The 26,813-nt window shown below is 37.4% G+C and overlaps 2 protein-coding genes across 20 annotated transcripts in view; one reads left to right on the top strand and one right to left on the bottom strand.

The window, feature by feature from the left end:
• SETD5 (SET domain containing 5) overlaps positions 1-26,347 on the bottom strand; it is a 72,787-nt gene extending 46,440 nt beyond the window's left edge. For 4 of the 19 annotated variants that reach the window (XM_045192254.3, XM_024556453.4, XM_045192260.3 and 1 more), the window contains exon 1: positions 26,086-26,247. The gene's annotated coding sequence lies outside the window, so the exon portion shown is untranslated. Of the gene's footprint in view, positions 1-26,085 lie in introns of all 19 variants that reach the window. The other 15 variants (XM_071222285.1, XM_071222284.1, XM_024556470.4 and 12 more) reach the window with 8 other exon arrangements.
• Positions 24,050-26,813, top strand: part of LOC123479374 (uncharacterized) — a 12,897-nt gene continuing 10,133 nt past the window's right edge. Inside the window, exons 1-2 of the mRNA XM_053929257.2 lie at positions 24,050-24,110; positions 26,047-26,623. Coding sequence (XP_053785232.1) covers positions 24,050-24,110; positions 26,047-26,623 — 638 coding nt within the window. The remainder of the gene's footprint in view (positions 24,111-26,046; positions 26,624-26,813) is intronic.

Below are 26,813 nucleotides of genomic sequence, written 5' to 3'. Positions count from 1 at the left end.
TCTTTATTCTCATTACTTAAAAAAATGCTTGTAAAAAATTATGCAAACATTACTAAAGTGTAAAGTGAAATTCTTATAATTCCATTTCCCAAAGATATTCAAAGATAAATAACCCTACTGTTCGGTAATCTGCTTTGTTCTTTTAGCAGTAAGTTTTAAACATCTTTCTATATGCAAATAAGATGTACAAATTTACTTCATCATCTTAAATGATGGCACAATATTCTATCCCATGGATATACTATATAATTTAAGGCAGTTTTCTGCTGGTGGATGTTTAGATTGTTGCTAATTTTCCACAACATACGCAATGCTGCACTGAATGGTATATGCATATGCCTTTGTTTATATATGTGCACAAACATTTCCTTAGGACACATTCCTAAAAGTGGAACTGCCAGAATGGCATGAGCATATTTATTAGAGACGCCAAACCACCTCCCAGAAAGTAAAAACCATTTTACATTCCCACAAACATAGTGTAAAGGCTACATTTTCTCGTAAGTTTTAAAATAATTTCAATTCTTTCCTCAGAAGCCTTTTTCTTAGAAGACTACATTCTAAAAGAAAAGCCTAAAATGTAAGTTAACTGTAAATTCTCATCAATTCTGTGATACACTTTTAAGACTGATGTGCTGTTGTCCTCTAAAATTCTATATAGTAAATAGAGAAAATCTCAGTTCTCTGTCACTAAATTTGGGCTGGGATCACCAAAATAAAACATAGATAAAGCACTATTTCAGAGTCAAAGTACTTTCTTAAGAGTTGTCCCATGAGAGACATTTAATTCTTTTAATAGAATGCACTAAGCTTTAAATTTCTTCTTCCAGTAATGAAAAAACAAATTATGCTAGCCATCTGTAATCTAGCTGGCATCTGTAGGATTCTGACTGAAAAATACAAGTAACCTACAAGATCTGAGCTCTTTAGTTTCAAACAGGTTATCAATACTGTCTCAGTAGTTGTGCCTCAGTAGTATAAAATGATACCATTTTAAATTACCCTTGGAAAGAAACTTTGAAACTATATAAGCTTGTCAATACTGATTTACTAAAAGAGCCAAAATACTGACTAAATTTGTATTGTAGTTACAAATTCATTTGGTATATTCCATAATGACATCAGAGGGCCACACAGTCGAAACCTAAGCCCTGGAGAAATGAGGCAAAAACCTCTCTTTTTTGCTGTGCTGGCACCAGCACCTGACTAAGAAGAGCCTGGATGCAGAGCTATTCTTTTCTCCTTTGAAATGCTTCACAGACTGTCTTTTATCCATCCATTCACCAACACTACACAGGTTATGATTTCAAGGTTGCAATATAGCAATGAACTGGTCTCATTCACTCTGGGCTCTCAACCCTCCATTCTATTCTTCATTCTTCTATGACATTAACTCTTCTGGAGCAGAACTTTGATCATTATCATTCCACTATTAGGAATCTACATTGGCTCCCTAACGCCTACTGGGTTAGTTCAAACTCCATTGCCTGAATGGAGTAAAACTTTACTTGTTAATTAGCTATTAAACTGTTTCTTCTCCTTCAAAAATTTGTTCACACTATTTATCCTGAGTGATATGCTAATTTTTTGCACCTTAAAAAAAAACTATTGTGAGCAATTTCAAACAAATACAAAAGTAGAGAAAACCCTGTAATTAACTCAAGGACCCTATCTAGCTTTAATCAACAATCTTCTCATGGCTATTTTATCTGTAATCTTTACTCTTCCACAGGATTATGTTTCAGCAAATTCCAGAAATATCAGTTGCACATATCACAACTGTTGAGTGAAGTTGTCCCCTTTTTTTTAATCATAAAAATGAGTGATAGGGGTCTACTTACAATAATAGGTGGTGGTGATAGGGAAAGAAAGGCAGTAATTTTTTAAATAAAAAATTAAGATGGATAAAAAGCTTAACGCTCAGTAATGTTTACATTTTAAAATTATACACTTATGGCTATTAACAATGCCTTAATCATTAGGAAAAAAAATCATGGTTAGCAATCAATTTTTTGACACGAGTTGGCTGATAATAAAATTTCTTGTGTTCTTGGGAATGCAAAAACCCCCTTATAGCAGAGCTAACCACAAGTACACCCATGACCCACAGCTGTGACACAGCAGTCCTATGTACGTTATATGTCAATAAATAGATAAAACTCAGGAAAAAATACCCCAAAGCAGGCAAACTGTGACATTCCATCAAACCTGTATATTAAAGATAAGGACAGATTACATCACAGAACCAATGGCTCTCATATAAGGTAGTGACCAGCTGGTCTCCTTATTTGTAGTGAGCAGTTTCTTAGAATACTAGTGGAGTCTCAGAGTGATAACAGAGTAAAAAGGCTCACCATACTCGACTGAGGCACACTTTCCAGTTAAAAATAACTCTGTAATGATGGTTGAGTATCAGAACAAAAACAGTTGGGACATGTTATGTATGATTCCTATTTGTACCACAAAGCACATGTAATGTACCTTAAGGTTCGATATAGTGGAAAATAGGCACACATCACTGTCAATACAAAAACACACCACTACAACATTCTATTACAAAACTATTGATAACAATAAAATTAAATTTTGATATACCAGGGTGGGCAAAAGTAGGTTTACAGTTGTTTGAAAAAAGACATGCAAGTTATGATTATTACATTATTAAGTCAAAAGAATGTCGCAGCAGCACAGCGCACTTAGGTACAATCTCAAAAGTGCTCAAATTGCCAGCCTTCATTATTTACACATTCTTTTAGTCCACTTGCTATACTTAAGCACACTTCGGCACAGAGTTCTTTATCATCATCAACGAACCTACTTTTTGCCTGTCCCTGTCCAGTATTTAGCCTATGCATAAACGTAGCTTGCTACTTATTTATGTAGGTTACTGAGTAAAATGAAATCTTTGGAATGGTGAGTACATTATTTCCCTAGAAGCCCAAGAGGATGAACACCTATGAACCAACTAGCTGTTTGTTTGATATGGGACCCAGAAATTTCCAGAGTTCCCATCATAGAAAATATCAAAATATTTCTCTGGAAATCTTTATATAAAAATCAATTTAAAAGCCTTGACACAGATGTTCATCTTTGGTCCAGTTTCAGTGAACACTTCAGCTGTATTTAGGCCAAAATTCTCATTCATTAATACTTATAACAAATTAGTCCCGGAACACTAACAAAATAGTACTTTTTAGTTAATGAATACAACTGGCATAGTAAACTGCTTCAAATTCTTATGCAAAAATAATCACAAACATATACTAAGCTAAATTTTCCCAGCTATTCTGCTTTAATAATCTCTGTGGGTTTTCCTATCATATCAGAATTTGACCCTAAGCAAATCCCAGAATTCTAGTACTGAATAAAGTAGAGTAAAACACTAAATATCTTAGGATTTACCTGCTACTTTCCCGTTTTTGTTGAGGTATCTTCTGTTTATAAATTTATGTTTTCCTGAGTAAAAAATTTCTAAATGCTGAATCTCACTGTTTCTGAATATTCTATTTCCTTTTCTGGTTATAAAAACTAAAATATCTTAAAAAAAAAAAGTCCTACAACCCAGATTATGACAGATCTCTCTTGTAGACCACCACTAATAACTTTAGAGTAGAGGTTCCCAGTCTTTTTGGGAAAAAGTACAGTCCTTTAAAAGTGCAAAGATTTGGGGGTGGGGGTGGGAGAAATTGGTGGAGGGGATCAAAAGGTAGAAATTTCCAGTTATAAAATAAATTAAGTCATGGGGATACAGCATACAGTGTGGTGACTACAGTTAACAATACGGTGTTGCATATTTGAAAGTTGCTGACAGTGGATCTTAAAAGTTCTCATCACAAGAAAAAAATTATTTTTGGTAATCACGTAAGGTGATGGATGTTAACTAGACTATTTGATCATTTTGCAATGTATACAAATACAGAGTCATTATGTTGTACACCTGAAGCTATTAAGTCAATTGCACCTACCTCAATATACCTCAATTAATATAACTGTTTAAAGCGAGGCCATTACAGTGGACTCTAATCCAATATGACCAGTGTCCTTATATGAAAAAAAATTCTGGACACACAAAGAGACATTAAGGATGTGTGCACACACAGAAAAGACCACGTGAAGAGGCAGCATGAGGGCAGCCACCTGCAAGCCAAGAAGAGAGGCCTCAGGAGAAACTGATCCTTCCAACACCTTGATCTCGAATTTATACCCTCAAAAATTGCAAAAATGTTAATATGTTTAGGGAAATACAGTAAATATATACATATATATACACACTGTTAGATCCTTTGCCACTGGGGCTCCTGGCCCACAAAGTACCAGCGTCCAAGAATATTAGACAACTGACAATACTTCTGTACAGAATCCTTTCATCTTATATCCTTAAGAAACATTATTTAGCCCTGGCTGGTGTGGCTCAGTGGAGAGTGCCAGCCTACAAACCAAAAGGTCACTGGTTCGATTCCCAGTCGGGTACAGGCCTGGGTTGCAGGCCAGGTCCTCAGTTGGGGGCGTGTGTGAGGCAACCCCATCAATGTATCTCTCTCGCACATCGATGTTTCTCTCCCCTCTCTCTAAAAGTAAGTAAGTAAAATCTTAAAATTTTTTATTTGTTTAGCCATTAAAGGACTACATAATTAATAACTTGGTAAATGTATCAGATAGTAGTTACTAAGGGTGACCAAAGGAAAAAAAGGGGGGGGGGGCAAAGATTTCTACCCAAGAAGATACCCCTTTGACCTATTGGGCCAAATCACCAGAAAGCCTTTGTTAAAGCAATGTCTTCATGCATATCTCTGAACTCTTAAAAAACCAACAACTTACCCCACCCCAAAACATGACCTATGGCTCTTCAATGAATTTAGGATTTAAGAATCCAGTAAGATTCAATATTGTTTCATGTTTTAAATTCCAACTCTTCTCCCATATGTGTAATAAAGCAAGAAGGAAACTCACTAGACTTTTATTTGCCCTAGTATCAATATTCAAACATTCATTCTTAGTGTAGCTTGTTACTGTTTTTCTAGCAGATTCAAACTTTGAACACACATATGAATTCCTACCAACTCTGCTTTGGTGAACTGCTCAAAGGAGACAGTATCTGCCTAATCTCTTCTTTGAGGGGATCTATAATGAACATTTATTTGGCTATCACCTTATTACAATACAAAGACACTAATTTACCAGCCAGTGTTTGGGAGTTGCTTGTTACCATCCCATATGCTACCAAAATACAAATCCCTTTAGGAAGTCCTATCTCAATTCTATATTTGTTATTAATTAAGGCCTTCCTATTTAAAAAGTATTTTCTTTTGAAAAAAATTATTGAATTCACCAAGCACAGCTGACAGTACATCTAAGCCAAGTTAATACAAATAAAACTAAGTAGGTTTCCATCTTTAGTAGCAACATTTTTTGAATTTTCAAAAATGAAAACTGAAAACAAAGGTCATTTTTTAAAAATAAGAAAACAAGTACGTTCACAGTGGGCTTTGTGATAATTTGCAACTTGGCCAAAAGGAGGCCAGAAGGAGGCATCTTTTTAAGCCCAAGAAGAATCAACAGAGTGTAGTATCTTCTTAATCCAATTCCTAGCAACCAATTCCTAGGATGCCTGTACTACTGAACTTTTTTAAAGAGTGATCACAGATTTCTGTAAGACTCTGATAAAGACCATGAACCTTTCCCTCAGAAAAACGCAGACAAAACTTGCAAAATTTCTAGGGATTCACAGGCCTTCGCTCAATACCCTTTCCTGAACTGCAGCCGGACTTGGATATAGGAAGCCATTACTGACCAACTGATAAGGAAGGTATGAGTAATTGGTAGAGGCCCATTAACTTTTCTTCAATACTAAAAAAGCCAGAATTTATAACCACTCTAGTAGGGAATAATGCCCAATAAAAACCCATCTATTTTTCCCCTTCTTTATCCAGACCCAGGAGCCCTATCTAATTTCAGGCTAAGAATCCTAAGAAAAAACCATCAAAACTACAGATGGGTAGAAGTACCCCAAGTCAGGAGGAAAGGGCAAGATTATATTGGTGAAGATGGGAAAGCTTTTAAATAAAATAAGTAATATGGTATAATGAAAAGATTTGGGAACCGTAAATGCTTGGCTCACCCTATTGCTGTGTAATCAATCTGGTTCAGTTCATTTTTAAACCATCCCACAGGACTATTTTGAGAATTAAGTGACATAACATTCAGAAGAGAACCTAGCAAGATATTTGACACAAGCACCCAACTTTTGGTATGCAGGGTTACAATATTAAAGAAGTAAACAGAGGGAAAAGGAATGCAAACAGGAACCACCCTCCTGCTTCCAAGCCAACAGGATGAAGTGGAGGTGAGAAATCTATACAATTTGAGTCCTGTTAGTAATTTCCCAAATCCACTAACAATAATATTTGCTAATCATCACAGAATAACCCTCACCTTTAGTCAAATATACCATTAACTTTCTTACAGAAATCTTGACTGTTTGGCATTGATCCGGTCTATATAAGATACCTTTTCAGAAATTCAACCATCTTATAACAATGAAATCTATTGTATACTGAACATTCTGTTAATTTACCCATTTGCTTCCTCAATCTTCCTGCCAGGAATACTTTCCAAAACTGTATGGACTCCATAATCTTTAAAGTATTAACATTTCCTTTTAGTATAAAGTCATTATATACCTACACAGCCATTCTATTTTTCCACTGATTGGAAGTATGTGATAGTCACAAGAGGAATTAGGCTCAGAGGGCAAAGTAGCACTGATGGGGAGAGACTGAAAAAGCTGGTTGTGTTTACTAGCCTGATGTAACAAGATCCAAAGCCAAGTCTATCAAGTCTATAGATATTTTATTTTAAACTTTAAAACTTTTTGTTGTGAAAAATTTCAAACAAGTATAAAAGATATTATAAAGAACTTCATTTATTTACCATTTAAATAATTACCAACTCATATTCAATCTTGTTTCATCTATTACCTCTCCTCCATTCTAAAGCAAATACTAACAACATATTTCATCCATAAATATTTTAGCATATTATCTCTAAAAAAGCGTGCATTTTAGTTGCTGTTTTGTTTTGTGGGGGAAGGGAGAAGATAACTTTAGCCCACCATTTTGTTCTTTCTCAGAACTCTCCATATCTGAAATAAGATAGGGCCCTGGCTGGGTAGCTCAGTTGGTTAAGAGTGTCATCCAGGTTAGCCAAGGTTGCAGGTTTGATCCCAGGTCAGGGCACATGCAAGAATCAACCAACAAGCCCTGACTGGTGTGGCCTGGTTGGTTGGGCATCGCCCTGCAAATCGAAAGGTCGCTGGCTCAATTCCTGATCAGGGCACATGTCTGGTTGCGGGTTCGGTCTCCAGTCTGGATGCATGCGAGAGGTAACCAATGAATGTTTCTCTCTCTCACATTGATGTCTCTCTCCCTTCTCTCTCTCTAAAATAAACAAATAATTACATAATACTGATAAAAAGATTCAAGCAACGAATACATAAATATGTAAAAAAACAAATCGAAGTCTCTTACTCTCTCTAAAAGTCACTAAATAAAAATTGTATAAGAAATAAGATGATAGATAATATGGTATAATGAAAAGACCCTGGTATCCAAAGGACGTGTCATCCAATCTAAATTCATTTTTGGCATTCCTCAATCTCACTCTAATCCCAATGAATTAAAAACAAACAAAACTTCCAAAACATCCAGTTTGGAAGAGGGAACACTTCCAAACTCTTTCACGAGATTAGCATTACCCTATACTAAAGCCAGACAAAAATACTACAAAAAAGGAAAAGTACAGGCCAATATAATATACTTGATGAACATGGATGCAAGTCCTCAACAAAATATTACCAAACCGAATTCCACAGCACATTAAAAGGACCATATATCACAATCAAGTGAGATTTATTCCTGGGATGCAAAAATGGTTCCACTATCCGAATCAATAAACACAATGTACCACATTAACAAAACGGAGAATAAAAACCGTATGATAGTCTAAATAGATGCAGAAAAAGTATATGGCTCTTCCGGTCAAGATGGATGCATAGGCAGACATGGCTCTCCTCGCTGCACAACCACATCAAAATTACACCTAAAATATAGACAACCATCATTCAGAACCATCACAAACTGAGTTGAATGGAAATCTGACAACTACAGAATTAAGACACCACATCAAACTAGACTGGTAGAAGGGGCACAGATGCAGAACAGGCTGGTCCCACATCCAGGTGTGGTGGATAAAAATTTGGAAAGGCTATCTCGGGAGCAAGGAGTTGTGGCCCCACACTAGGCTCCCCCATCCCCACCCAGGGTCCCAGGGCAAGGAAGATAAGTCCCCATAACTTCTGGCTGTGAAAACCAGTGGGGATTGAGTAGTTGGAAAAAACTGTTGGAATCCCAAGCAGTTTCTCTTAAAGAACCCACACACAGACTCACCTACTCAGACTTACTCCCCCTTTGTTCCATGATCAAGGTAGCAGCTTGAAAGGCACCAGTGGCATAGAGAGGTCAGTGTTCCTTTTCTAAAGCCTCCCTTCACAGAGCCAGCAAGCTGGTGCCATATCTGAAACTCCATCACATTTCTGGCTAACACTGTTTAACCTGCCCTGGAGATCCCAAGAAATTCTGCCCCACCCAACTTAGAGGCCCACCCCAGCTGCTTTTCCATATGAATGGCTGGTCTTGGCTCAAGCTTCAACTTCTAAATTCTCTCAAAAAAGCAACAGCTGACCTCAGTGAGCCCCAGACCTGACACTAGCAGAAATCAGCCTAGATTCACAGCTTGGCATTGCCTGGGAATCTCCAAGCTCAAGTAGTAGCCACCTCAGATTGCTTTATAGCTCAGGCAGGGCAGCCCTGGGCAAAACACAGGTGGGAGCTGACTTGGGCACCACCGGGGGAAACCCCAGGGCCAGTGCACCCAGTGGACAGCTACAGACCACGCTGGAGTATCACTACCCTGTCCCTGCACAGCTGATCCTCTACAGAGGGTAGAGGTTGGTGGTAAGTAGTCACAGCCAATCCTTGCAGCTATCTGGCCTGGGTAAATCCCTCCCATTGACCTACCAACAACCACCAAGGCTCAACTACAAGAGGAGAGTGTACTCAGCCCACACAAAGGGTGCAAGTACCCAGCTTGGATGATAGTGGAGGCTGTGCCACTGGACCCTACAGGACACCTTACTATATTAGGCCACACTACCAAGACACGGAGTCCAAGCAGATCCACTGAATACATAGAAACAAACACAAGGAGGCTGCCAAAATGAGGAGTCAGAGAAACAGCCCAAATGAAAGAACAGATCAAAACTCCAGAAACAGAGCTAAACGAAATGGAGATAAGCAATCTATCAGATGGAGAGTTCAAAACACTGTTTATAAGGATGCTCATGAACTCAGGACCTCAACAGCATAAACAAATTCAGTCAGAAACAAAGGTTACACTAACTGAAATAAGGAACAATTTACAGGGAACAACAGTAGTGTGGATGAAGCCAAGGATCAAATCAATGATTTGGAACATAAGGAGGCAAAAAAACAACAAAGCAGAACAACAGGAAGAAAAAAGAAAAAAAAAAAAGAGGATAGGTTAAGCAGCCTCTGGAACAACTTCAAGAGGTCCAACATTTGCATCATAGCAGTGCCATACAGAAAAGAGAAAGAGCAAGAAATTTTGACCTCATTTTAAACACAATGAAAGAAAACTTCCCTAATGTGGTAAAGGCAATAGATAATGCAAGTCCAGGAAGCACAGAGAATCCCAAACAAGATGGGTGCAAAGAGGCCCACTCCAAGACACACATCATAATTAAAATGTCAACGGTTAAAGATAAAGACAGAATCTTAAGAAGCAAGAGAAAAGAAGTTAGTTACCTACAGGGGAGTTGCCATAAGACCATCAGCTGATTTCTCTAAAGAAACTGCAGGTTAGAAGGGATTGGCAAGAAATATTAAAAATCATGAAAAGCAGAAACCTACAGCCAGATTCCTCCACACAGCAAAGCTATCATTTAGAATCAAGGGGCAGATAAAGAGCTTCCCAGGCCAAGAAAAACTAAAGGAGTTCGTCACCAAACCATTATTATATGAAATGTTAAAGGGACTTATTTAACAAAAAGATCAAAACTATGAACAACAAAATCTGTAACAATGGAATCTAAAAAACTAAGCAAAGAAGAACAGACACAGAATCATGCACAGAGTGTTTTGATGGTTGCCAGATGGAGGGTGGCATGGGGGAACAGGTAAAGAGGTGAGGGGATTAAGAAATACAAATTGGTAGTTACAGAATAGCCATGGGGATATAAAATACAGTACAGGAAATGGAGAAGCCAAAGAACTTATACATGGACATGAACAATGGTGGGGGCATTGCCTGAGGGAGTGCGGGGTGCTGTGTGGAGGGGGACAAAGGGGAAAAAATCAGGACCACTCTAATAGCATAATCAATAAAATATAATTAAAAAGTATTTGACAAAATCCAACATTTTTTTCATGACAAAAACTCTCAACAAATTAGGTATAGATGGAATGTATGTCAACATAATAAAGGCCATATATGACAAACCCACAGCTAACATCATAGTCAATGGTGAGTAACTGAAAGCTTTTATTTTAAGATCAGGAACAAGACTAAGATGCCCACTCTTGCCACTTTTATTTAAAACAGTACTGAGAGTCGTCACCAGAGCAATCAGCAAGAAAAAGAAATAAAAGGCCTCCAGATCAGAAAGTAAGACTGTTTGCAGATGACATGGTACTACATCTAGAAAACCCGTAAAGATTCCAACAAAAAACTGTTAGACTAAAGAAATTCAGTAAAGTTGCAGGATAGAAAATCAATATATAAAATCAGCTGTACTTTATACACTAACAGCAAACTACAGGAAAGAGAAATTAAGACAATCCCATTTACATCAAAAAGCATCAAAAAGAATAAAGTATTTAGGAATATATTTAACCAAGGAAGTGAATGATCTGTACACTGAAAACAATAAAAACATTGATGCAAGAAACTGAATACAAATGAATGGAAAGATATTCTGTGCTCGTGGACTGAAAGAATATTGTTAAGATGTGCATACTACCCAAAGCAATCTACATAGATTCAATGCAATCCCTACCAAAATTCCAATGGCATTTTCCACAAAAATAGAAAAAAATCCTAAAATTTCTTTTATGGAACCTGAATAGCCAAAGCAATGTTGAAAAGAACAAAGCTGGAATATCACTTTCTGACTTCAAACTATATTACAAAGCTACAGTAATCACAACAGTATGGAATTGGCATAACAACAAACCAGAGAGTCCAAAAATAAATCTGTACTATATAGTCAACTAATTTTTGACAAAGATGCCAAGACTATACCATGGGAAAATGACAGTCTGTTCAATAAATGGTGGTGGGAAAGCTGAATGTCCATAGGCAAAAGAATGAAACTAGACTACAATCTTACCACACACAAAAATCAACTCAAAATGGATTAAAGACTTGAACGTAAGACTTGAAACCATATAACCCCTAGAAGAAATCAATAGGGGATATGGTCCTTTGCGCTGATCTTGTTAATGATATTTTGGATTTGTAAGTGGGACTTTATCAACCTAAAAGCTGTTGCACAGCAAAGGAAACCATCAACAAAATAAGAAGACAACCTATACCTATGGAATGGGAGAAAAATATCTGCAAACCACTTATCTGGTAAGGAGTTACCGTATTTTGCTGTGTATAAAGCGCACTTTTTTTTTTGCCCAGATTTTTGAGGGAAAAGTAAGGATGCGCATTATACATGGGTATAATGATTACATACCATGGGTATAATAATGTGCACGATAATCCCACATGCATAAGATGCACAAAAATGCAGGTGGGCATTATACATGGCAAAATAAGGTGAGTCAAAAAATATAAGGAACTCATACAACTCAACTGCAAAAACAAGCAAAAAACCCAAGACAAAAAAAATTTTTTTAATGGATAAAGGACCTCACTAATATTTTCCCAAAGAAAACATAAAAAGGACCAATTGGTCCTTGTTAAGGTGCTCATCACTAATCATCAGGGACATCAAGTCAAAACCATAATGAGGTATCACCTCACACCTGGTAGGAGGGCTGGAGCCAAAAAAGACAATAGATAACAAATGCTAGTGAGGATGTAGAGAAAAGGGAACCGTTGTACACTGTTGGTGGGAATGTAAACTGGTATAGTCACCATGGAAAAATAGTATGGAGCTTCCTCAAGAAACTAAAAATAGAACTACCATATGATCCAGCAATTCCACTTTGGGGAATATATCCAAAGGAAACAAAATCACCATCTGGAAGGGACACCTGTACTCCCATGTTCACTGCAGCACCACTCACAATAGGCAAGGTATAGAAACAACTTAAGTGTGTCAAAGGATGAATGGATTAAGAAAATGTGATATCTAGCTATTTACCCACAATGGAATATTATTCGGCCATAAAAAGAAGGAAATCCTGCCATTTCTGACAACATGGATGACCCCAGAGGGCATCATGCTAAATAATGTAAGCCAAACAGAGAAAGACAAATATTGCACGGTATCACTTATAGGTGGAATTGTTTAAATAAATAAATAAATAAATAAATAAATAAATATCTCAAATTTATACAAACAGAGTAGAATACTGGCTGCCAGGGGCTGGGATGTAAGAGAAATGAGGAAAGGTTGGTAAAAGAGTACAAACTTTCTGTTATAAGCATGACTAAGATGCCCTGGCCAGGTGGCTCAGTTGCTTGGAATATCGTCCAGTACACCAAAGGATTGCGGGTTCAATCCCTGGTTGGGGCGAGTACAGGAGGCAACCAAGAGGTGTTTCTTTCTTTCCTCCTTCCTCTCTCCCTAAAATCAATAAATATATCCTTGGGTGAGGATTTAAAAAAAGATGAATAAGGTCTTGGATCTAATGTATACACACAGTGACTTTAGTTGTTAATACTGTATGTATTGTGTAACTGAAATTTGCCAAGAAATTAGAACTTAAGGATCCTTACCTTTCCACCCAAGAAAAGGTAAATATAAGGGATTAATGAGTTAATTAACTCAATTGTTGGAATCCTTTCACAATGTGTATCAAACCATGTTGTACACTGTTAAGTATATTACAATTTTATTTGTCAATTATATGCCAATATAATTAAAACAAACAAACCAAAATACCTGACCTAATGAGCAATCTGGTGTTACATAGCTTTATCTGAAGGCACTTAAAAGGCAGATGTATCTTAAAATTCTAGAGTTTAAAAATTTCTTTAACTTTGGTCAACATACACAGTGCCCTAAAGCCACTTCAAATAAAACAATTTCTGATAATATCTGAAAAGGACCTTGGCTAGCTGAAAAGAAAATGGCTTAAAGCTCCCTTACCTATTAAGTTTTTAAATGTGATTATATTTATATAGTAAGCACCGGTACATTGTAAAACCACAAGCCTCAAACAAATTTTAGTTAGGCCTTGATTATTCCTTTGTTAACAGTTGGTTCTTTTCATATACTAATGGAGTCCTGAAAATAAGTGTTATATTTACAGCATATAATAAACATTACTTACCCTAAGTAAGCTGCAGATAGAGTTTAAAGAATTGATTAAATGTTCATAACAATAACTTCCAAATAAAAGCTAACATTTACTGGATGCTTATTTTGTATCAGCCAGTTTGCATGTAATGCTCACATCACCTTTATGAGGAAGACATTATTCCTATTTAGCCAAAGAATTAAATTCACCAAGTTAAGAAACTTATCCAAGGCCAGAACAAAAACCCTGCAAACTAGAATCTGAACCCAAGTCTATTCAATTTCAAAACCCTTGCACTTTCAATCATTATTGCTTTACCACTGGACATAGCTTATTTAATACTTTTTGGCCTATAATACAAACATATCATATTAGGATGACATATATTGCTTAACTATGACATTCCAACTCCTTTAGGCTATTATAATACAATAAAATAGATTTAGTATTCAACAAGTTTAAGATTTAATTTAAAACTTATGGAACCAGTGTCCCAGGTGTTAGTTGGATTTAAGTATCCGAAATCACTGGAGACAAATGGAAAGTCATTGAGCATTTGGAGATAATTTTTATTTGACAAAGAAAGTTTATTATTTTAACTGTTTATATTAAGACAAAAAATGTGGTCACTAGTGAAACAGAAAAGTCCACATTTCTCTTTCATGGCCTAAAAATACTTATTAATTATTGAAAAATCTAGAAGCAGATACTTTCAATAAGTAACTAACTTAAATGCTTTTTCTGTTATAAAGAAGTACCACCACACACAAAAAAATCACTTAAAAAATTATGAATAATCTGTCAAGTTACACATATAAGGACAGAAAGAGAACAGGGTAGAAAACACTAGAAGCTAGATTTCTCGGACTATACACAGATGTAAATTTTACTAAGTAATCATATTTTATGTAATTATAAAACAAAAAGCAATACCTGAAAATCTGAAAGTGAAATGAAAAAAATTAACCTTTGTATCAAGTTGGTGATGTAACCACACAGAGAACTATTCCAAGTGATTTTAAAACACTGTAATTTGATCACCCATTTTTAGAGGAACATATCCTAAGGGCAAAAACAAACAAGCAGCTCACTTTCCAGTAATCATATTGTTCTGAGATTCTAAAACTGTTGTGTATGCATTGTGGGACAAAGCAAAGAGTAATTACATTGGTTTTAGCAAAAAATGGAATTTAGGGTGTGGGGAAGAGATTAGGTTTACTAAAATATTGTGTAGTACTGAATTCAAAATAAAAGTTATCAAACATAAACAACTGATATTTAAAACAAGAAGAAAAGGACAGAAAAGAAACCACTTTTTAGTTCTGTCCATTGAAAAGGTCTAGAAACAAGGACCAACCCAAGAGCAAGAACACTCTTAGCACGCAGACTATGGTCTGTTAAGTACCATTTCCCACTAAAAGAAACCAGTTTTGAAAATATGAGTAATTCTGGATTTGAGGCAGGGAATGTAAAAAAGAATGATCCTGAAACATCTTGTCATATGAGAAAGCAAGGAACCAATAAAAAAAAAAACAAACAAGCCAGGAAGCGACTGAGCACGAGTAAAAACATCTTAGGAGCAAAGAGCCCAAAGTGGGATGCTTTGAATGTCAAAAATAACTGCAAGAAATTGAAACACATTAATATTTTTAAAACCACAAGTATACAATAACAACACTTCATTAATCACCTTTGGATATCGTCAGGTTACATACCTATTATTTAGAAAATTGGTAAGGGGAGGAAAAACAGGTACCAATCTTGTCTTTTGTATTCAAACTGTATCTTAGTGTAACCAAATAGTAAGTTTCCGAGTTTCTTTCAGGGAGTATGTGAGATCTTTCCCTTTTCAACTACTTATCTGTGTGAGGACAGATTTTCTTCATACTCTTCAACCAAAACAAACACAAATTAAATGCAAAAGCAGCTGTGAGAAAGCAGCTGCCTTCTATTAAGCTTGTTATTTTTAAATTAATTGCTAATTTAAAAATTTTCTAAGTTTTAATATCTGATCTGGTAAATCTCGATATAACCCCACAAAGGTCTTTGGGGTCTTCAATTTTTAAGAGTGTAAAGTTTAAAATGGCTGATCTAGGCAATAAAAAGCAGCTGCTGCTTAACATCATACAGATAAGTAGATATTAGGTAACACTCCATGGAAGTACACAGGACTTTTTATAAAAGTATACTTGCAATTGTTCCAGTCACTATTTACATGAAATAATGGGAATGTGTGTGTCAGTCATCCAATAGAATATGTTAAATGATACCACATAGGTGCAACCTCCAACACCCAAAGAATAGAAACTTTATACAATGATAAATTCCTTTAAAATGGGAGGGGGGGGTGACGGCAGGGGGGGAGAGGGGGAAGAGGGGAAAAGAGAGAGAGAGAGAGAGAGAGAGAGAGAGAGAGAGAGAGAGAGGCTATAAATTAGAAAGATTTAAATTTATCAACCAAGAGCAATGTATGGACCTTATCTTGATCAAATGGAACGGTTTAAATAAAATCCAAAGGGCGTCCCTTTTTCTATTCCCTTTATTTTGTTGTATTTGGACTTTTTCATAATAGAAAGATTAATCAAATATATCTCTATCCCGTTCCTCACCAACTTAAAAAAAAGGCATTCTAAAAGCCACTCAATGTGAAATGGGGGTGGGGGGAGGGTTTCAGAGAGGCCAACAGATAAATCATAGCAGAGAATCAGAAGAACTCTATGAAAGACAAATACACGGGTTGCTATGTAGTGACAGAAAGTTCCAGGATCCTCTATACTTAGGTGACCATATAATTTATGGTCCAAACAGGGACATTTTTGAGAAAGAAGTGCTATTACTAACTATGCAGTAGGTATAAACAAGGACTATCCCAGGAAACCAAGACGTATGGTCACTCTATCCGTAAAACATTAAATTATAAAATGATTTTCACAAAAAATTCTCAACTCAATCCTTTGAGTAACTATTTTCCATAGAAATGCATTCCAATTACTAAGTTTTCAGAAAAACTAAGATATTCTACATAAAAAAACTTTTCATCTCTCTTGCCTAGCACATAGTTGTTTCATAGAGGGATATGTCTACTTTTCTCCTTGTTCAGTTACTCTGCAAACTTCCAGCCAATTCCTTTTTATGATAAACTAACTATAAGAGGAAAGTTACACTTACCCAGAACTTTGCTTGTCTAAAATTACATGTCTTCCCATATGGCCCAGTCAGATTCCTACTCAATTTATGAACGAATAATTTATTCCTAGCAACACTTAAAATCTTAACAGCCTAGAGGTTAAGGAAGAGTGAGGTAAAAACAACCTGAGTCAGTCAACCAGCCTAAGTTCCAATGAGCCTTGGAGCTGGCAGTATTACCTAGTGGGTATAAGTGGGTTAGCTACAGTACCTTCCGAGCTCTATATATTATGTCAACATAATTTTTCATTTTTTTAAATTTCTAATAAATTTTAATGTGCCACCAATAAGGTAACTACCTATTTAATCTGTGAATATTTTATGCCACTTCATAGATTTAAAAATACTGGTAAACTTTTAAAATAAAAATAGCCTAAATTTGTAACAATTTAACTCTATTAAGTTAAAACAAAACACCTCTTCTTTGCTCTGGATCTATAAGCAATTTTACAATTTACTAAATACAATTTTAGCCTCATCCTAAAATGTGTATTGACCCCATGTCTATCTACCCTCATTTTGTTCTTTTACTAATCTATGACTTAAAGTTCTAATCCCCATAAATAAAACTAAATTTGTATAGTAATAACAAAAAAAAATTTAAAGGGAACCTCAAAGATTTGGACTAGCTTCCACATTTTCCTCAGATCTGTTTTTTTTTGTTTTTTTTTAGAAGTTATTCCACCTAATATTTTTCAGGCTGTGGGCATAAAGACACTTAACTTGCATAGTGATAGTAGTTTGCACTACAGAGACTGAGAAAATAAAAACTTATGCACTTATGTCATAATCTAATGCTACACTGAGAATGCAATCAAATATACTGCCTCAACAATCCTTTGTTTTATTTTAGGAGTTTAAACTCTTCTGTCTTTAGAACTAAAAGTAAAAAAAAAAAAATGTGCCCTAAGATTCTACCCCAAATGTTATCATAATAACATTTATTTTTTAAGTAACCATATCTAACTGTGGCCCTTCCATTTCTCCTGGTTTCTCTTATAAAACAAGTTAACTCTACAGCTTATGTTAACAAAGGAAAAGGTAACATGAATGCAGAGGCAGTCTAACTGCCAACAGGTCCTTCCAGGTTCTTCCTCATAAATAAAACTGTCCTTGGATCCCAAGAATGCCCAAACAGTTGATTATTAACTGCAGACCATCCTCCTTCGCAGAGCTGTGAGAGTACAGATTGTATGTGTTGTGGCATGCACAGAGGTTGGTGGGAGGAAATAGAAATTTTCAACACAGGCCAAAGATCGTAACAGGACAGGAATACAAAACCATGGAGACCGGGCGGGGGTTGGTAGGGAGAAACAACCTCACATAAAATGACAAACAATGAGTACACATATGAAACGATGAGATCCATCTAGACATATATTAATAACATGTCCACATTATTAAATATGCTATCATAATACTGAAACAACCTAACCAGACCACAATTTCTAAGAATTACGAAATAATCTTCTTACTATATTCAGCAACACACACACCTCATTAGATTCTTGGACTTTATTTATGTATTCACATTTTAGGAGTGGGGAGGAGAAAATCTCAGCAGCAGAAGACAATAAAAATGATAAAAGTAAAATGTCTTTTTTGGGGGTGGTGGTGGTGGTGTGGGAAAAGAAGGCTTGAATTGAAGAACATTAATTATGTAGCCTGAAGAACTCTGTGAAGAATGAAAAATTTATATTCTAACAATTTCACCTCCACTAAGGTAAAGGGATAAGTATAAAGGTTTAATTTTTTAACCTTATTTTAGTCATAAATCTGAGTTACACATATCAGTAATTCCCAATACAAATTGTAAATAATATGTATAGAAGAGTCTCCCTTTCTTCAAGCTAATAAGACAGTGGCATCTGGCAGTAATAATGATTGTGTGAACAGCCAATGAAAATTAAGTATGCTTAAAAACAGTATTAAGAAAGTGGAATATAGTGGAGTAATAAAATCTTTCACTACTTGTAAGACTAGGACAAATGAGCTTTGTGTTTAAGTACCGTACATATAAACAAACCCATAACCACAGTAAAAATCATATTAGCCTATCCAATTTTCCTCTCTTGTCCTAGTTTCTTTTTTGCTGGGGAGAGGCATTGTGGGATAATAATAGCAGGAAAAAAGGTGGAGCAGCTGCAAATGCAAGATGAGGTGCAGTGCTGCATTTCACCTTCATTCTAGTCTACTGCTACTGCTGGCAGGGTTTTATTAGAAATGAGATTCGCTATGGGGGAGCCAAAGCAGTTATCAATACCTTTGGAATGAAAATGTGTCCCCTACTCCCCACCTGATTTTTGCCAGGAACTTTTTAGGGCCTCTGGCAAGATTCAGGTATTAGAAGCAGTAGAAGCGACAATGAAGAAATTTCTAATTGGGAAGTGGGGTGTATGTGTGCACAAAGACGATGTTTTCCTTAGAGCTAGCAATGTGGGTCTTAGTACATGGAGAAAAAACTGTGTGGAATGGAGGCCAGGGTTTGAATTAGATGGTTTCTATTTTAGTCCCACAAATCTGTGGCAATAATCCATATGAATGGATTATAAAGAAAGGACTATCCTAAATTTCTATAGTAATAGAAAATAGAGCCTACTAAATTTCATGTTAACATTATCGCTATTTTAAAAAGTTCTAACTAATGTCAATGATAATTAAGTCAAATTTCCCTTTTCAGACAAAATATTATATTGTTACTGCCAAGACCAGTACACACAGAAACATAACATTAAGTAGGCTAACACGTGTATCTTTCTTTTACAGAGAGAAATGACACAAAATTTGGTCAGGCTTGATTAATATTACAATGTGCATTAAAGGCAGTTTTTTAGTTATTCTATTAAGTTAAAACAAAACACCTCTTTTTTGCTCTGGATCCATAAGCAAAAATTAGCATTCCCATTTCCTTACTGTCTCTTGCAGTCTAGATAGAAGGGAAAACTTTAAAACTAGTTTAATAACATTGTAATACAGGTGGCATTTCAATCTGAGCAACAGATGTACTTTTGGAAAACTGAGTTCTGACCAGTTATTTCTAAAATTCAAATTCTCTTAAAACATATTAAGCATTTAACAGCAACTCAGCATAACTCGTGCATTCCTTTATAAAGGAGGAATCCTTTTGCAATCTAAATAATTGCTATCTAACTTGTCTATGAATGTAATTCTCTAATATTTTGGTTTAAAAAAGCCTAGCACACATGTATTGATTGACATTTATTTTAAAACTAACTGAAAATACCGTTCAGGACGCTGGTCCTTTTAACATATTAACGAAAACTTCCATAGGGGACCAAACTTTCAAATATTGTAATTTTGCTTAAAGTGCCAAATAAACCCACAGATCTCCTCAACTCTATGATTCATAGTAAAGCTAGTAATATGGATTCAATCACCTCACTTTTAGTTGGAAGTAGAGCACAAATGTATCAAACAAGGTTGTGCCAACACTAAAAAGGCCGGGGGAGGGAGAAATCTCTGGGGAAAATCAGGTTATCCAGAAGTTGCCTTTCTTCAGTCAGTATTTTAGGTGATGGCAAGCCAACACATAAATGCTGGAGGGTGCTCTCCTGTTATAAAATTGGCTCTAACAATATGCAACTTTCACAAGGGAAACAAATTATTTAATCTATTGCTATCTAATCCCAACACAAATAAAGACAATGTGTATTTTGGAATATTAGTTTTATTCAGATAGAATATTCCTTTCCATTCTTTCTCTTTTTTTAAATTTTATTTTTTAGAGAGGGGGGAGGAGAGAGAGAGAAAGGCCCCCCAACCCAGGCAGGTGCCTGGGACAGGGAATAGAACCTAGGACCTTTTGGTATGAGGTACAAGGCCCAACCCACAAAGCCACACCAGTCAGGGCTCCGTTTTCCATTTTTTAAGAAGAATTCTGCTCTAGATGCTCTAGAACTGGTCTACTCAGGAGGTAACTTGTATTTTAGGAGGGTGGAGATCAAGGAATTTATTTTCTTTTCGCCTGTACAAAGCTTTAATTTTTTATTTTTTCCTTGGAGGAAGGGATGGTTCCCTACTAGATATTCGGGGATATACAAAATTTCAGGTTCACAGTATATGGCTGGCACAAATTCAATGCTTCAGTGGGAAGTACAAGTGATTTCTTTAATTGTATGCCAAAATGAATAATCTCCCAGGGAAAAGAACCTCCTTCTCCTGTCTTCCCTACCTCCTGCCCCTCCCCCACCTACATTGCCTCCCTGCTGTGCAAAGAGCCCTTTGTCCTGCCCCATACTTATCTAGCTGTTTGGCCATATTGACAGGCCAACTAGAAGCATAACAAGGGAGTCAGTCTGACATAAGCAGCTGGCGATTTGAAACAAAAATCTTCCTTTCTACTTAGACCAAATCCTGCTGCAGAGGCCTCAGACTCCTCCCATGCTTCCATCTATTTTTCAAACAGAGCAGCAAGGAATTCGGTATTTTCCCTGAAATAGGTAGGTAGCACATCAAAAACTTGATTTTCCAGACAGAAAAAAAATTCTGTTCAACTTCCTATATCCCCTGCTTTTTTGTGATTCACAACATAGGTCAAAGAATGTTCCCAGCTCTGGGTATATACATAATTAACATGGCTAAGGAAATGATTCTTACTACTACAATTTGCCATCAAAAACTCTGAGAATTTTCATACTGCGAAGACAGAAGAGTATAAAAGAGAAAGCAGCCAGACCCAACCATCAGTTGAATACATGAGGCAAAACAGGCCAATAATCTTAGTGTTTTAAAACTACCAAGACATTATTCCAATAAACAGAAAATTCCTTTCCCGTCTTTATATCAAAGATAGTTAATGTGACCCTTACACCTCTCCCTGAGGTATTAAGCAAACAAAATCAATATGATGGAAAAACTGAGTGAGGCAGGATGGGATTACAAATTCCTTGCTCAGTGAGGGCTCATTTAAGTAGACTGATATTTAGCTTCATCATTCCTTTATTTCAAAGGAATATTCCCTTTATGAAGGGAATATTTCAAATTCCCTTCCTAAAATGTTAAAAGAGTTTGGATATATTTCGTCAGAACAAGAATTCTCTAAAGTGATGTTTTCTAATAACCTTCCACCTCCAAGTTACTGGGTACCTTTTACTCAATTTAGACTTGAATATACAACAGGATACTTTTCATAAGACTCTAACTTAACAAAGTATGTATTGATAAGTCAAAAAAAAAAAAAAAAAAAAAAAAAAGCATTTTCTCAACTTTCATGAACTTCCCTGAATTTTTACAAGGGAAATCAATCACAGCATCAAGTGAAAGGTTAAAAATACGATTTCACCACATACTTTGGAATTTTTGCCTGTAAGGAATGGTACCAATCACTGTCTATCATTAGTACATTGTATGTATTTTTTTTGAGTGCCTCTGAAAGGATGTTTTAAATCAAATTACAAATAACCACCAGTTATACTAAAATATACATTACCTCACACATTTTACAAAATAATTTTTGTCTTAAAATATCCCTATCAAAAAGTTTTAGTTTCTAATACCTGAAAAAAAATTTTATAAACTAAATTTCACTGCTAGGCCTTTTAGTTTCAAGTTAAACTGACAAATCACCAGAGTGGAGCCAGAAGTTACAAGAAAGCTTTATTCTATTCATGATCCACTTTCTCATTGAAGAGATGTACCCAATAATCATTGACTGTCCTTAACTGTGGTCTAATGTTTCATAAATTATTTTGAGACAAAGAGGACAAAGTAAAAGTTGTTGTTGTCTACATATTATTTCCCTGTCCAAAGGCAAAATTAAATAGCCTCTCCCCCCTAGAAAGGCCAGAGTACCTTCAGAAAGTATGTTAAGTTCCTGGACACAAAACTATCAGAAGATACAAAAATTTTCGAGCATACTGGTTAAATAAATCCTGTGCAAAAGGCCTCTATGATCTTTCAGCAAATGATTACATCAAGATCACAATGGGTTCTAAACAACAGAAAATACAAATGAAAAAGCAATTATTTTATAAGGTAATTTTAACATGTAATAAACAAGAAAACATTTGTATCTAAAATATTAAACAGCTACTATGAGTGAAACCATATTTACATGATATGGCATCTTTTATACATGACAGTAATAAGAATTAGAAGCACCTAAAAATATTATCCATGTTTGGTTTCATTAGTCACTGTGTATCATTGAGAGACAATGCAAACCACATTCGTGAATGACAAAACTCATTTCCATTCTTTTTGGTTCCCTGCCACAAATGCCACAGTTATGCTATACATTATAAATGACTGTGGGATTTAAGTACATTTACACAAAAGCCAAACATATCAAATTCTGAGAGAAAAAATATAGGATATTAAGAGTCTTGGGTGGGGGACAACACATCAGTCAAGTACTGCATAAAATTGGTGGTACATTTGGATGGTGACTCTCCTTCAAGTACTTCCATACTCAACAAACTGTTCTGCTTAATCAGATATCTTCCTAATGTACAGAAGCAGTGGGGGAGGAGAGGCCACAAAAGGGGCTAAGAGGCCATCTTCTCAAGCATGTGTATACTATCCGATTTCTGAATATTCCTTCTAGTCTGGCCTTTGTGCAGATGGATTGTCAAACACATATCCTTGTGGTCCTGGAGGACTACATCCAATATATGTACATTAACACACACACACACACACACACACACACACTCCATTTTATAAATCAAACTCCAAAGAAATAATATAATCTGGAGAAGTCTATCAGCGATATGGAAATTAATACTTCTGAGATTTATATTTACAAGTCATTCTGAAAAGGGCACTTCTATTTAGAGTTTAAGATCCCAAATTTAGTAAAGTGTTTTGCAAAACATCTATTCCATACAGTAAATATGGCCTAAAAACGGAAAGGCAGGAGACACATAACAAAATATTAAAACTGAAGCAATGATTAAAGTGTTGGAGAAAAACATGTCAATAACAGAAAAAAACCCTGGTATTTTTCCTGTTTGGTCTGTAGGAAGATCCTTAAATTATTACTTTGGTTTTAAATAGATTGAAAAATTAAAACTCTAATGGAACTTTCAGTTCTATTTAAGCACAAGTCTAAAGATAAAAACCAAAAGTCTGCCCCCTAAACAAAATCAAGCAAAAAATTTAAAAAGTCTTTACTATGATCCAGTTTCCAGATGCTGATATCCATAAATGGGTAGAAGGTTATGAATTCTCATCTCTCACCAATAAAATGCAAACCATCTCAGCAGTGAAAATTCCCAGGAAAGCAAGGTTTCTTCTTAGTACTGAAGCAGCCATTGCCTAAGTGCAGCTCCCTGCAGCCAACAGCATTAATGGACGCTGCACTGCTGTCCTTCCCTGGAGACAGCAGCCAGCACTACTCAAGCTTCTCACGTAGCAACCAGAGCTCCAGAGCCAGCAGCTGCTGCTGCCTTGTATACTCACCCCTGTGATCCAACCCAAAGGAACAACCTTCTCCTTACCCCACCCCCACTTCTTACACACTTTTTTTTTTTTGGACCAATACTCCATGCCAGAAGAGCTGGAATTACGCTTTAGAAAGAAACAATCCTAAGGTCACCCTTTTAGTTTTAAACTAAGGGCCTTTTATTAGAAAAATCAATATTTACCAAATTCCAAATACCCATTTTAATTAAGCCAGCAATTTAGGAGTGAAGATTAAGCTTTAGTCTTTAAAAGGCCAATTTTTCAAGCTCTCTTTTTACAGTCAAATTTAAATCTGCAACCAGAGACAGGGCCTTGTGTCATGCCCTACCAAAAGACGTAATTCATTTTTGTATCTTAACGACAGTCTGAGTAAACCCAAAGACTCTAATCCTATAACAGGCAGAATTTTTGGCTATAGAAGAAAACGAATGATCCTCCTGAGAAAAATGGAAGAAATCCAGTAAAAAAAAAATTTTCCTGTGTCCTCCAAGAGGCCCCCAAACCTCTGATTATATGAATATTCTCTACTTTAGTCCTAGCTCAGATTCCACACATCTAAAATTACATCGTTTAACTCTTTTCTGAAAGACCTAAAAGCATTAATGATATAAAATCAACCACCAAGAAAATTTGAAAATACGGGGTACACATTCTCCCGAAAAAGCTCACAATGCTGAACTCAAAGAGTATAGCTATGTAACATCTGCCCAACAAAAAACGTATGACCTTGCTTACAAATAAGTCATTTAAAAGCAACTTGTTTAGTCAAGTAATGGAATAAATTACCACAGAACCTGAGGATTCTTTCTGTACTATGGGCACAGGGAAAACGGGAGAAATGAACTAAAGTATAGACAAAGCCCAATGGAACCCAGAGATCTGGGCACGAAATGAGTTACTGGTGGTGAACACATTGCACAAGTAACATGAGAAAGCAGAAAATGCAGGTCATATATGCACCCCTGACCCAGACCAGCAGAGCTGGCTGCAGCATCAGTATCCAAACGAAAGATCAGTTATTCCTAAGAAATGAGACAAGCAAAAGAGCACTACTGAATAAATTAGCATAGAGGGGGCTTTCCCAACAGTTAAACTTTCTCTCTCACGCGATTCACCTACTTAAAAACCAGGACTTTTCACCGCCATTCACTTCGCATCCCTAGCTTCCACGCAAAGGGAATGGGAATTCATAAAGGGTAAATTTTTCTGCCTTTAAAGACATTCTCAAGTGATTGCTCTCCACGCCCAAGGCTGGGAGAACGACACAATCTGGCTCAACTCCAAGCCCGAACCCTACAAATTCAACAGGACTATTTCAGGGATACTGGGGCAGACGCCACGGAGAACCCAAGAATGTGAAGTGGGGGTGGCAGAGGTAATGTCTTTAGTGTGGGAAAGGAAGCAATCACCTGAGATGGGGGACCCAAGAACGAGAGGGAAGGCATCCAGAAACATTATGAACGGGATATAAAGGCCCCCTGAAAGATCAGTGTGTCACCAGGCCGCGCAAATTGGGGTGGGGGCTGGGGATTTGGGGAAGAAAAAAAAGTATGCCTGTGTATTTTAACAAAACAGCGAGAGGCTTATCCTGAAATCAAAGGTAAGCGTGGAGTAGGCAGTTCCCAGGAAAAGGGGTGAAGAGATGTTGGGGGAGGGGAAGCGTCCTGATCCAGGAAAAACATGGAAAGGGTAGTGGGGTCGACTAGATTACTAAGGGGGCCTCTCTCCCTGGGAAAGAGGGATGCAACGGTGTATAAGGCGTGTCGAGGGAGATGAGAAGGGGCAGCATCCTCCTGCTAAGAGCCTGGGAAGGGCCAGGCCCATATCCCGAGAGCGAGCGCGGGCGTACGGAGGAGGTGACCCTTCCCTCCCTCGGGGCCAGGTCGTGAGGGTAGGTCCCTCTTTTCTGTCGGACCCTTACCTTGTCCCAGTTGCTGCCGGGGCCTGGGCCCGGGCTGCAGCGCACGGCGCTCCCGGGAGGCAGCAGGACTCGAGTTAGGCCCAACGCGGCGCCACGGCGTTTCCTGGCCGGGAATAGCCCGTGCCCGTGAGGTGGGGGTGGGGGCAGAAAGGCGGAGCGAGCAAAGGCGGGGTGGGGGAAGGGCCAGGCGAGGAAGGGGGGCCGGCACTACACTGTTGGCGGACTGGCGGGATTGGGGCTGCGTGAGTCTCTCAGCGCAAGCGGGCGGCGGCCGCCCCTCCCCCGGCGGCGGCGACGGCGGCGGCGGCGGCAGCTCACTCAGCCGCTGCCCGAGCGGAAACGCCACTGACCGCACGGGGATTACCAGCGCCGGCGCCAGGGGCACCTGGGACACGCCCCCTCCCGCCGCGCCATTGGCTTCTCCGCCCACCGCCCCACACCCATTGGCCAACTCGCCGCTAATCAGCGGAAGCTGCCGCGGCCGCCTTGAGAAGAGGCTGTGCTTTGGCGCTCCGGCTCTTCAGAGAGCCTCGGCTAGGTAGGGGAACGGGACTTTGGTTGGAGGTCTGTCTGGTGGATACGGCGGGGGTAATGGGTTGCTGAGGCGGTTTGACCGGTACTTGGGGGTTCCCTCCTCCCTCGAGAAGTTGGGAATATAACGTTTGTTGCGCTGGTAGGGAACGAGGAGGTTAGGGGCCGGCGGGAGTAAGGCACGCCCGGCAGCAACC

The sequence above is a fragment of the Desmodus rotundus genome, chromosome 8 (genome assembly GCF_022682495.2).
Source record: "Desmodus rotundus isolate HL8 chromosome 8, HLdesRot8A.1, whole genome shotgun sequence".
Taxonomy (NCBI): Eukaryota; Metazoa; Chordata; class Mammalia; order Chiroptera; family Phyllostomidae; genus Desmodus; species Desmodus rotundus.
This window is presented reverse-complemented; position numbering and strand designations above follow the sequence as displayed.